Source organism: Rhinolophus ferrumequinum, assembly GCF_004115265.2.
Source record: "Rhinolophus ferrumequinum isolate MPI-CBG mRhiFer1 chromosome 5 unlocalized genomic scaffold, mRhiFer1_v1.p scaffold_110_arrow_ctg1, whole genome shotgun sequence".
NCBI classification, from domain to species: Eukaryota; Metazoa; Chordata; class Mammalia; order Chiroptera; family Rhinolophidae; genus Rhinolophus; species Rhinolophus ferrumequinum.
Window position 1 is genome coordinate 521,681 of NW_022680355.1, and position 13,595 is coordinate 535,275.

General features: G+C 46.1%; 1 protein-coding gene across 5 annotated transcripts in view; it reads right to left on the reverse strand.

Annotated features, from left to right (window-relative positions):
• FRMD4A (FERM domain containing 4A) overlaps nt 1-13,595 on the reverse strand; it is a 564,004-nt gene that overhangs the window by 65,727 nt on the left and 484,682 nt on the right. For all 5 annotated transcript variants that reach the window (XM_033100573.1, XM_033100571.1, XM_033100572.1 and 2 more), the window contains one exon: nt 388-464. In XM_033100573.1, the coding sequence (XP_032956464.1) occupies nt 388-464 (77 nt within the window). The remainder of the gene's footprint in view (nt 1-387; nt 465-13,595) is intronic.

The window sequence follows — 13,595 nt, forward strand, 5'->3', positions numbered from 1 at the left end:
GGATGCAGCCTGCTGCCCAGTTAAATTTGGTGTTGGTGACGAAGAGCTACAGACCTTCCCTTAAATGCCCCGGCATGTAAAGACAGCTCCACACATCTGAGCAAGTAACACGTGTAGGCAGACGCGATGATTGTGGAATCGCTAACTACACACACATACACACACACACACGCACACACACGCACACACACACTTGAACCCACCACATCTATCAACATACACAGAACAAAACAAAGCTTTACCGTCTGATTTGACCTCTATTCTCTATGACCACCCGTCCTCTCCCTGCCAAAATGAACAGCAACAATGACAGCACAAAAATAGGAATATAAGAAACATGCCGGGCGGGCCATGTAATCCCAGAAGAAAAGGACTTTCCTAGCTTACCTGCGTGGGTCATGAACTTCCACAGAAAACTTCTTTTCTCTGAAATACAGGTTTTCCAACTGTCTCCACTGGAATATCTGGACAGAAAACAATGCAGTTTAAATTCAGGGGTGGTTGGTTCACGGCCCCGTCCTCTCTTTACTGCTGCACTCGTACAGCTGGTAGTTTCCTTATCAAAGCAAAGACCGCACAGTTGTTTGCGCCTCCTCTGGCTCTTACACACACACACACACACACACACACACACACACACACTCACTCACTCACTCTCACGCCGCTCTCCAGTTCAAAACCCGGCAACGTGGGTGTGGATTTTCCTGCAGGTTTTTCTGAACAGGAACAAAACCAATTCTTTTCAAGTTGTTGCCAGCTGCTTTGCCTTTGTTGAGTTCTCCTAGACAGTTCCCAGCTCTGCAGACTTTTCCCCCCAAGGGGAGGGGAGAGCGGGGAGAGCAGCAGGGAGAAGGCGGGCTGGCGGGAGGGCGCCGAGGAGCCAGTGCCGAGCGGTAGCCTTCTGCGAGGAGGGCTGCCTGGGGCTTCCTCCCTCCAGTGCTGAAATGGGGAGGCGCTCGAATTCCCAGCCTCCCACCGGGACTCCACTTCCTGCCCACTAATGTGTGAGCGCTCCGACTCACCCTGGTGCTCTAGCAGCTCAGGAAGCTTCCTCGTGTAGGGCGGGGGCTGCCTTGACCTTATTTCGGGGTAGGCAACTCAAGATAACAATACGAGCCTGTCAAGCCCGGGCTTCTTTCTGCAGCACAAAGAACGCCAAGGGTCCTGCTGCAGCCACCACAGACTCGCGCAGGGAGAGTGAGGAAGGGTATTAAGGCAGTTCTGAAATGGGGGCAGTAAGGAGGGTTTCCGATGGCCCCCTCCTCAGGCCCTGGTGGGCATGCCTCCTTCCAAGAGTTAGTTAGAACCCCTTAACTAAGAAGCTGACTGAGTGACTGGGAGTAATTAAGGCTGTAGCACTGCTCTGGGAGGGGGCTGCCTTTCCTAACCCTCTGGAAGATGTCAAAAGAGGTTCAAGTTATGCACACATTATTTATATTTATACTTGATGCATACTGCGTCCCTTCTGTATATTTAGAATTTGAGTTTATTTTTGTTCAGAGACGGGTACAGCAGGAACCCTGCCCTTTTCCCCCATCCCGGAGTGGCTGACCCCTTCCAGGGTCTTGCCAGGGGCATATACTTTTCAGTTTCTTCCTAGACCCAGAATCCTCTCATCTGGGGCTCCTGACTCTCTCTGACCTGCTCACGGTCTCCTTTCCTTAAACATGTGATGCCAGTTTCCCCAGTCCCATCAGCCCCAGCCTCCCAGGCCCAGGACACTGCTAGTCAGGGCTTGGTCAGAGGACTCCACCCCTTTGTCAAAGGGGCTGGAATAAAAAGCTGTTTCTAGAATGGCTGCATTCTTTTCTCCTCATAACCTGCTTGACAGAATTTTATGCTTATTTGTCTTGCATCATCAGGTAGAGAACCTCTATCCTCCTGTATTACAGAGCCACCAATTTGGCCCACAGCTCCAAGTACCTGTCACTCTGAAGCCAAGGGAAAATGTCATTTTCTTTCCTCCTTTAGGGGTAATTCCAAGTGGGTGAAAAGAAGGTTCAAGGAAAGCAAGTGATTTAAAGTCCTGCACTGGCTCAGACAGCTTTGTGTCAGGTCACAGACGAAGTGCCATCTGAGGAGAGCCGGTACGACTCAAATGACACAGGTCGGAGTCTCAGCTCCCAGCTGATGCTCTGCTATATTAAATCCCTCCATGAAAACACCCAGAGTTCCTCTCTGACCCCAGGTTGTTAGATATTTATAGACGTTCCACCTGGACTTACAGACAGCCCGGAAACGGAAAGCACCAGAACCATCGGATCCTGACACCGACCTTATAACCTAGACGTTGCACGCATACAGACTAAAGTGGCCAGGCACACAGTCTCTGCAGCCTGTATGCATCTGTTTGAATCCAGGCTCATCTACATCCAAGTTGTATGTCTGCCCTTAGGCAAGTGACAGCACTTCTTTTAGCCTCAGTTTTCTCATCTGTAAAATGGTAAAAAAAAATGGCCCTTTCTGGATATATCTCAGCAGCAACAGATGCTCAGCACAGCATTGAAACAAAGTAAGTGCTCAATGAACTTAGACCTTATCATGAGCCCTGTTTGTTCTGACTTCTCCCAAATCCTGGAAAATAAAAGCGTACCAAACTTATCCTTTTCTTAAATTTCCTAACTCAAGCCCTGACTTTGGGGTTTAGGAAAATACAATTGGATTATTTGCGGACTAGAAATCTCTAGGGAAGTGTACAGAATTATTCCCTGCCCCTCTCTCTTGTCCCTTTCCTCTGAAGAAAAGGGTGGATGGAAGGCAGTCCCTCAGGGACCCTCTGCCCCTGTGTTGCACCCACCTCGGCCAGGGCCACTTCATGGGCATGTGACCTGACAGCCCCGCGCTCAGGTTTAACACTCTGCTGTCACCATCTTGAAATTCTCAATAAGTCTAGATGGAGGGGCCCTGCATTTTCATTTTGCTCTGGGGCTGAAAACTATGTCCCCGGTCTCCATCTTTGGTCTCGGTTGGTGCTGGTGCCGCAGGCAGCACTTGGGGTAAGGTGCCCACCCTGTGTCTGCTGGGCAGACCTCCAGGAGCTTTGTCCTCTCCAGCAGGAGGAGAGTAAACCTGGTGTGAGCATGCTTGCAAACAGCTCTCTTGGGCCTTCCTTTCGGAGCCCCATCCGGCCTGGTGAATAACCCCTGAGTCAATGCTCAGAGGGGTTAGCTCCCTGGCAGCTCCTCCCTCCCGCAATCCTTGCAAAACAGAACACACATGGGGACTTCCCTTAAAGTGCTCCTCATGCTGTTGGGGTGGAGAGCCTCCCCTCTGCCAACGGGCCCGAACCAGGCCATCTTGCTCTGCTGTGGGCTTTCCATGCAGCCTCCCGCTGCCACCTAGGCTCTTGCCCTGGGCACGGCACCCTGGCTCCAGCCTTTCCCGAGGATGACATATGGCCTGTAGACATCTTCTAACAGGTGGCAGAGCTGTGCTTTCCCTTGTGTTTGCTGGAAGCAGGCTTCAAAAATTGTTTTTTACAAATGAAATACTGGGAAGGGAGGGTGGGAATGAGGTGACTGGGGCACAGTTTTTCAGGACAGGATGGCACTGGGACATTTGCAGGGTCCCAGGAACCGAAGAAGAGGTGTGCATGTGGGCAGGCTAGCCTGATCCTTCCTCCCCATTTGGGGAGGGGCGGGTGGGTGGGAAAGTTTGGGCAGCAGGTCTGTGAAATCAGTGGATGGGACTGTTGGTCCCCAGTGTGGTCACCCCTTGCTATAAATGCCCTGTCTCTTCATGGAGGGCTGCGTGTTTCTAGCCCCCAGGCCTCTGTGCCCCAAAGCTCAGAGGCCCTAGCTGCTAAAGCCTCCACTGAAGCTGGCAGCGTGAAAACAAGCAACTAAACAGAAGACGTTTGACCTTGCGTCCCCTTTGTAAACAGGCTACACAGGGCCCTGATGTGCTGGCTTTGGGGCAGCTGCTGACACTCAGTGTCACTGCAGGAGATCCTTCCTTGCCCCAGGGCAGCGTCATAACCCTGCCACCAGTAAAGTCGTCCTCCGTGGACCTGGTGACTGTAAAGACCCATCAGACACACATGACAATCACTGGGCTGGTTCCCTTAGGATTCAGTATAACTCCTATGGCCAATTATGTCATGGAGCTAATTAGAAGCTAAAACACATGGTCTATCAGTAATCAAAGGGTTTATTAATTAATGCCTGTTAAATCAAGGCCTCTCTAGTACACTTCATCTGGGCATCTTCAGAAGCTCTACAAATGTCCCTTCTTTGATCTTTCAGCATCCCCAAGAAGAGTGAGTGGGAAATTTTCTTCTTGGGGAAAACGAGGCCCAGAGAAACTAGGGGACACCGCCTGAGGCCACACAGAAAGTCAGTGACAGAACCAGAAATAGGAGTCAAGGGCACCTGGCCCATTACTCTAACCTCTAACTATGTTCCTTTCCACACGGGCCCACCAATTAGTGGGAAGCGCTCTTACTCACTAATGGCTGGTTAACTTTATGACTGGAATGATTTTTACAAATGAGCAACAGTGTGACTGTAAGTAGGAAGTATAAAACCAAATCTTTGCAGTCCTATATAGTGGTTTTTCTTCCCCTTTACGCTGTAAATGTTAAATATTTTTTCTTTCTCTTCTTAGAGATCTGGATTCCTCTGGTGGTCTCCACAGAGAGGTCTCAGTATTCAGTAGCTTTCAATCCAGGACGAACAAAAAACAGAAACCATGATGAAGAACAACCTGAATAATCTGGGCTTTGAAAAAGAAAGTAATTTGGGCTTGCACTCCAAACAAGTGTCGAGAACCCATCCGAACTGGTTTCAGTGAGACGGTGTCTGTTACCATCAGTGGGACTAGGGCTGGTACAAGATGTGGATTCAAAGTTTCTGACCTAGACTTGTGATTCCCAAGGGATCACGGATCCTCTATTTCCCCTTTTGGGGCCTCGATGTCCTAATGTATAAAATAGGAGATGGGAAACATTTATTCAGAGAGCAAACAAGAGTGGCTAATAAATGCCACTTTTGAGCCCTGAGTGCGACAGACTACATGTAAACACTTAATGGACAGGACCTGGTTACTGGATCCTATTAGCTGGTCTGTTGGATTCCCACATCCTGTGCACCGCTGAACGTCGGAGCAGGAAAGGGCTAATGTCCCCCCACCCTGTTCTGAGTGGGTGAAGGCACAGCATGGACAGACGAAGAGGCCTTGACTCCATGTGACTTCCTCCTTACCAATGTTTACTGAGTGCCGGACAGCATGTGGGTGGTGGGCGAGCTCTCAGAATCATGTGGAAATAAAAGCTTGAGAGGAAGCTCACTCTAGTGGCTCTGATTCTTGACGACAACTTCAGGGAGCCTTGTCTTCCGCCTATCCCTAAGGCTGAGTCACCAAGCCTCTTAATGACCTCTCTCTGAGTAACTTCCTGCTTCTCCTAGAGGAGCCATTATACAGAATTCCAGCAGCCATCTGGTCCAGCCTCCTCCTTCCGCAGATAAAGGAAGCTCAGCGGAGAGCGGTAAAGGGACCGGCAGAGTTTCAATAACTAACTGGTGTCGGGACACACTCTTGCAACTTCTGTCCGGGGTTCTTTCTAACACACCAGGAAGACCTGATGATGAGCGAGAACCGAGTTGTTTCAAGCTGATGGTTAAGTAAATGATCACTCCTTCAGAGGCCGTTGGCAGTCTACATGATGCTGAATGCTTTCCAGACACCAGCAAGGAGTTGTCTTACAAGAATTAGACTCGTGACCAGGAATAGCCTCTGAGCTCAGAATGAAACATACAAACTAAAGCATTTACTTCTTCATTTCACTTCTGCTCTGTTCCCTTTCTAGAAGCCAGGCTGTCACTCACTAATCTCTTGGTATATGTGTAACTTCAGCAAAGAAAAAAGAGTTGCCACACATCTTAAGGGCTACAGGACAAAAGGAGCTGTCGCTGAACCCCAACTAGATAGTTTAGTTAAAATGTTAGTGTGCCACAGAAACTCTAGCCTGTGCGTTCAGAGAGTATTATCAGGTGAGCCCTAATGAGGTTCCGCTATCATGGGACAACCAATTCTAGGGAACAACAGAAGCCAGTACATGTTTTTAGTGGGTTAACACCATATCTCTGTGATTATTTATATCAGTTGCATAGGCATTCAATATATTTTTCTTTATGCTTAAAGAAGAGAGCAGCGAGGCCCTGAGGTTTTTGACATCTAATCCCATCCCCTTTCCAACCATTCCAGTGGGGTCTACTCCGTACAGGCCTATGCTACTAGGAAAACGAAGGACATGATGTCTAATGCATATTTATATTTGTAAGGAGCTTGCAATCTAGTTGCAAAGCTCTTTAAAAATATAAATATACATTACACAAAGTAGACGGTATTCATGATATAGTAATGAACTTCATCATGCAGTTTACAATCATCTATAGTTAACTGCTGAAGACACAAAGAAATGGAAAGATATTTCGTGCACGTGGATTGAAAGAATTACATCGTTAAAATGCCCATATGACCTAGAGCAATCTTTAGATTCAATGCAATCGCTATCAAAATCCCAATAGCATTTGCCACAGAAATAGAACAAAAAAAATCCTAAAATTTGTATGGAACCACAAAAGACCCCAAAGAGCCAAAGCAATCCTGAGGAAAAAAGAACAAAGCCAGGGGCATCACACTCCCCAACTTCAAACTATACTACAAAGCTATAGAAATCAAACCGTATTTTATTGATTGGCAGTAAAACAGACACACAGACCAATGGGACATACTGTGTTTCCCCGAAAATAACACCTAGCTGGACAATCAGCTCTAAAGCATCTTTTGGAGCAAAAATTAATATAAGACAGCATTATATTATATTATATTATATTATGTTATATTATACTATAAGACCGGGTCTTATAGTAAAATAAGTCCCGGTCTTATGTTAATTTTTTTTCCAAAAGACGCATTAGAGCTGATTGTCCAGCTAGGTCTTATTTTAGGGGATACATGGTAATTGAGAGCCCAGAAATAAACCCACACATATAGGGACAACTAATTCATGACAAAAGAACCAAGAACACACAACGGAGAAAGAAAAGTCTCTTCAATAAGTAGTGTTGGGAAACTGGACAGTCACATGCAAAAGAATGAAACTGGACCATGACCTTACACTATACGCAAAAATTAACTCTAAAAGGATTAAAGACTTGAATGCAAAACCTTAAACCATAAAATACAAAGAAGAAAACACAGGCACTAACTGGTTTGACTCCAACAGCAAGGAAACAAAAACAAAAATAAACAAAATGGGACTACGTCAAACTAAAAAGCTCCTGTACAACGACAACAACAACAAATAGACAACCTATCGAATGGGAGAAGATACTTTCAAGTCATACACCTGATAAGAAATTAACATCCAAAATATATAAAGAACTCATATAATTAAAAAAAAAAAAAAACAACCCGATTGAAAAATGGGCAGAGGAACCTAATAGACATTTTCTCAGAGAAGACATAGAGATGGCCAACAGGCACCTGACAAGATGTTCAACATCACTAATTATTAGGAAAATTCAAATCACACCTGTTAGGATGGCTATTATCAAAAAGACAAGAAATAATTGTCGAGGATGTGGAGAAAAAGGGAACCCTCGTGCATTGTTGGTGGGAATGTAAATTGGTGCAGCAATCATGGAAAACATTATGAAGAGTCCTCAAAACAATTAAAAATACAATTACTTATGACTCAGCAATTCCATTTCTGGGTATTTATACAAAGAATACAAAACACTAATTCGAAAAAACATATGTACCCCAATGTTCACTGCAGCATTATTTACAATAGTCAGGATACGGAAAAAGCCTAAGTGTCCAACGATGGATGAATGGGTAAAAAAGATGTGGTGTATATATGCGCGCACACACACACACACACACACACACACACACACACACAAAACGGACTACTACTCAGCCTTCAAAAAGATGAAATCTTGCCATCTGTGACAACATGGATGGACCTTGAGGGTATTGTGCTGAGTGAAGTAAGTCAAGGGGAGAAGGACAAATACCGTATGACATCACACATATGTGGAATAAAAAAACCAAAACAAACAAAAACAAAAACAAACTCAGATGTAGACAACAAATGGATAGTTATCAGAGGGGAAGTGGGTGGGGGAAGGGTGAAGTGGGAAAAGGGGGCCAAATGTATGGGGACGGATGGAAACCAGACCCTGGTTGCAAGCATGCTGCGTACAGATGTCAATTTATAATGCTGTACACCTGAAACTTATGTTATAAGCCAATGTAATCTCAAATAAAAAAGACAAAAAAAAAAAGAAAAAAGTCATCCATAGTTTCTGTTGTCAGGCTTTTACAACCGTAAGTTGCCACACTCCCTTATTAAGCTATGTCTTAGGCTTCTGTCTCAGATAATCATATTCGTGATCATCACTTTTTCTCCACTGTTTCAGTTTCTCACTTTTAGGGGCGAGAACGCTGGCTTGGAAGTCAAGAGGCCTCAGTGACAGTCCTGATTTGTAAGTCCCTCAGCATCGCAGCTTTCTTTTCTGTACAAGGCGAGGTGTGTCGTGGGCATTCATACATCCTATGCATGGGTATGAAGGTCAGCATTACAAATCCCCGGAATGTCACACTGCTTCTCTTTGCAATTTAAAAATAAAGTAGCTTGTTTTAAACGTTTCCTACTAATGGGAGACAATACAGAATACGGCTGATTAAAAGCATGGTTTTCAAAGCCACACTGTCTACCACTTAACTGGCTGCGTATCCTTGGCAATATAATTTGTGTCTTAGTTTCCTCACCTTTGAAATACCACTACTAACAAGAGTTTCATTTTCATAGGGCTGCCATATTAATGAATTAATACATATAAAGTGCTTAAAATGAAACCCAGTACGTTTATTATTTAGTATTGCATTAGCACTCAGTAAATACTAGCTATTAGTATGTTCTTTTCCCCTCTACCATTTATATGCCAATATTATTCTTAATGTAAAAAATAAAGTTCTGAATACTTTGAATATGTATCAGCCCAAAGCATAGGTTTGCGTAATTTTCTTTGAAAGATGGCTAATAGGGTACTGTGGGCATTTTAAAAAGTGTTTTCTGTTAATTGGATTTTTTACAATGTAAGCATAGGCTCAACCTGGGTTCTTGGTGGAGCCATGTGAGCTGGCGTTCACTCAGTTGTCTTTGGGCTTGTCAGTCCCAGTTCTTACCCAGCTAGTTCCTGGGTCCACTGCAATTCTGACCTGTGGCAGTTTTGACCATTTTCCTGCTTTGACTTCTCATCTTAAAACCTTCACCCCGAGAAGAAAGTACTCTATTGTACTATGGCTCAGTAGTACACAGAATGGACTATACGGGAACCAAATGAGGCCCTCCAACAGAGGCGCACTATGTTCCCAGATAATTCGCTTACAAAGTGCGTATGAGTGCACCTTCCTTACCTGCACCGAAAGAGCTCCTGGCATCGATTATCTCCTGAGAGGGCCACAACCCCAGCAAAGAAAACAATGGCTAATTTTTCTCCACAGCCAGACCTAATGGGAGCAAGATGTCCCCCTGGCCAGCTGCCTCCTCCTCATGGTCGGAGGACACAAGCTCTAAATTAATTCAGTTAATTCAATGACAGATGCCCAGAGCGCCAGGCCTTGACCCTTTCGTGGATGGGCTCTTTTTCACCCATCAAAACGCTTTTAGCTTTGGCCTGACGAGCCATTACTAGGGAAAACAGAGAAAAGGGGTCAACAAGTACTTAGCAGGCCTAGGCAGAAACAGGCCATTTTTTTCTCCCCATTGGACTCAATTTCCTTTTCTTTTTCTCCCGGGAGAGCCTCTCTCTATATATATGATTTTCTTCTGTGTACTTTGGCTTTTCTTGCAGAAAGACGTACTATAAACTTTGACAAATATAAAATCTTTAAAGAGAAGCTGAAAGTGTTTTTTCTGTCTTATCCTCAGCCTCCTGATGTAATTTCCTCCCTCCTCAGAGTGGCCTCTGGGGCATGTATGAGGATTCTGTTCCACTGGAGAAGCCGGCCAGTCATCCCAGCATCTGGGTCTGGCTTTGGGTTTTCTAGCAGCGGGCACTGTGGCCCAATTGTGTGCAGCTTCCCCCACTCTGCTCCAGGCTGTCCTTTAAAAACAGGTCAAGGCTAATTATACCTGCTGACTTATGCCAATGGGAGGCTTCAAAGAAGGAATTAGTCTGAGGAGCACTTGACACCTGAATTCTGATAGGCCGTTTCACCTGCAACGGCAAAAAACCTACCTCTTTTTGGATTGCTATAGGTTGTGTGTTTTGTTTTGTTTTTTAGGCTTTTTTTTTGTTTTGACTACTTTGGAGGGCAGACTTTGGGGAAAATTTGTATTTTTCTTTTTTGGGGTGGGGAGTTGGCACTTTGACCATTGCCTTTTATGCCTGGTAGCTCTGGCCAGAGGTGTGGCATCGCATCTGATTCCACAGAAGACAGAGACAGGATGGAGAACAGGTTGGCCACTAGCTCTATGTGGAAACAAAGGTATGTACTCATTACTAAAACCTGTGTAATCAAGCTAAAAAAAAAACGGTTGAACTGACAATACCCTCTTATCTGTGTGACACAAAGTTAAAAGAAATGAGTAAGCCATCAAGGCTCTTTGGGAATGATTATTTAAGAGTGGCCTATGTGCACTTTAAAACTCAGTGCTTCAAGAGTTGGCCCGTCTTGCCAGGGAGGGTAAGGTCTCGAGACGTGGTTTCTGTGGGTACCAGGTGGAGGCAGAGATCTCAGGTGTGAGCTCCAGTCTCTCCTGGTTGGAAAGCGTCCCAGGAAGCTTGGAGGCTGAGCAGGCACTGGGCCAGGTGTTGGCAGCTTGCTTTTCAAGTCAGGCTGCCACTGAGAACACTTGTGGGCTTGCTGGCTGCTTTGCAATGGTGGCTGCAGCCAGCAGAGAGGGGAGCCCAGGGTCTGCCCTACTTCAGGCCTGACTTTCTGCTGGAGGGTCCAAACCCTCAGCTGGCTAGAGGCATGGAGGAGCCATCTCTGCAGCTGACTTCTCTCTCTGGATGCTTTTGCTGGAGCAATTTGGTATCTGCTCCACAACTTTTTCCTCCCAGAAAGAAGAGAGCTGAGGGCATGTTTTCCAGAGGTGAGGACTTCATTCTAGAATCTCTGTCTTTCCAGGAGGGCTGCTCCTATTTAAAGCTCTGCTTTTGATCCTGTTTGCCTCGAGGAATTGTGAAGCAGGTAGGTCATCTTGGAGAACTGGAACTCTGGGGTGTGGGGGAGAAAGCAAAGGAGGAAATGGATCCTTTTACTCAGCAGCCTGCCCTAAACCACTTTCTTTCCACCAGGGCTGTACTTAACCCATCACACTTCCCAGCCCCAATCTGGGCTGCTTCTCCCAGGTCTTCATATGCATCCCTCTGCCAAAGCACCTATCATCCTGGGCTGCAACTGTCCTTGTTACTCAAATGTCTTCTCTACCAGACTAAGCTTCTGGAAAGTATTTTCCTGGCATTTGGCACAATGCCTGGGGCATATCAAGCACTCAATAATTATTTGTTGAGTTGAGTGAATGAATGAAGAGTTTTATAAGGTAGGTATTATGGCAACCAAAGTTCAGAGAGGTTAAATCACTTTCTCAAAGTCACACAGATGGTAAATGGTAGGAGCTGGTATTTGAACCCTTATCTGTTTGCTCACAATTCAGACAACTTCCACGATATTAGGAGCCATCAGTGGTTGAACTTCGACATCTGGTTAAAAATACATTTCTAAACTGCAAGGGCTGTGGCAAGAGGCAAGTGGCCGGGAAGGCCAGTCCAAGAGCCCCAACCCTTCCTCCTTCTGGTCACTCTAACTGAACTACACTGGATTCCAAAGTAAAACGGGGAAGTCTACGGTCTCAGGAGCTCATGTGCTCAAGCTGGAATCCTAGTCCTGAACTCCGTACCACTCATGCCACCTGGAACAGCCGCCCAGGGCTTGAGGCTCCCTGACAGGCATGGCCTGGGGCAGGCTGCACCCTCCCTGAGTCCTCCAGCCCCACCTGTGGGCGCTGGGAAGTGAGGGCTGGTGTACACAGATACCTTTCTGGCTGTGCTAGGCTTTGGTGTCACACAGGTTCACACTTTCAGGAAGATCAGTTCAGCCTGGGTTTTCTCTTAGAATCATACTTATTGAAAAAAAAAAAAATATCTCACAGAACTAAGCATTGCACGGCTCAGCAGAAACAAGTTGAGATGTCCCAAGTCAAAGCGAAGGGGTCACCGGATTCAACAAGCAGCGGTTCCCAGCCTAACATTTCCTGCTTCTAAGAAAGAAAAGGCGGCCAGATTAACCAGAATTGTTCGATGGTCTGCAGTCCACCGACTCGCTCTTGATGTCTAGTTACTGTTAGTTCTTTCAGATGTTTCACTCTCAGACCCTTCCTTATAGGGGCGATACTATTTATCCTTATATCTTGTATGAGGCCACTACACACACACACACACACAGAAGATGTCCTCAAAATTAGTGGCGGTCACAACACGTTCTTAGATATCCTGCCATGACTGCTGTTATTCATTTAACAAGTATTTATTGAGTATCTACCATGTGTCAGGCACCAGACTAGGCAGTGGGCATGCAGCAATGGGAAAACCAGACAAAAATCTCTGTATGTTTTTGTGAGGGGAGAGGTAGGCAAATAAGAAAACTAAACAGTAAGGAAGTCACAGGATAGTAGGTTCCAAGGACAAACATAAAGCAGGACAGGAGAGGGGTTGCCACTGTTAATAAGAGGGTCTGGGAAAGCAGCTTTGAAGTGACAGCTGAGTTGATATCAGAAGGAAGCTGGGGGCAAAGCCATGCAGCTGTATGAGGGAGTAAGTGCAAAGATCCAAGACTCTGTGTGTGTGTGTGTGTGTGTGTGTGTGTGTGTGTGCAAGCGTGTGAGTTTGCATGCACACGCCCTATGTTATTGCAGAAAATGCTGAAGGAAACATCAGAGGACAGTGGAATATTAGTCAGCCATAAAAAGGATTGAAGTTCTGACATGGAGGAATCCTGACAACATCTGTCATGCAGGGTCTCAGCTCCCGCCCCCCACATAAGAACGCAGGATACGGTGAGGCCAAAAAGGAACACCCACGGAGCCATAGGTAGGGGAGTCACACCACTATATTCTCGCTGGCGGCTGGATTGGAGACGCAGGAAGCAGGATCCACACGATGCGCAATCCACCGTCTGCTTCTCTGCCAGCCAACCCAACCCCACTTGCTAACTGCAATCCGCGATCCGTGCTTGCTAGTTCAGCCACGGCAGTTATATCAGTGGCTAATGGCTAACTGGTTAGTTGATGGCCACCCAGCCACAGCGGATGGCCATCTGATTACTGCTGATGGCCTTCTAATAACCGAGCTAGCACCTTTCCACATGAGGCCAAGAGCCTGGAAACTGCTCTCTGGGACAACATTACTCTAAGTGAAACAACCCAGACACAAAAAGCCACAGTTTATGATTCCATTGATACGAAATGGAAATGTCCAGAATAGACAAGGGCAAAGAATCAGAAAAATGGGTTTGTGGGTGCCTAGGGCTTGGGGAGGAACACAGAGTGACCAGGAGCTCCGTTTTGCCTTTCTGCT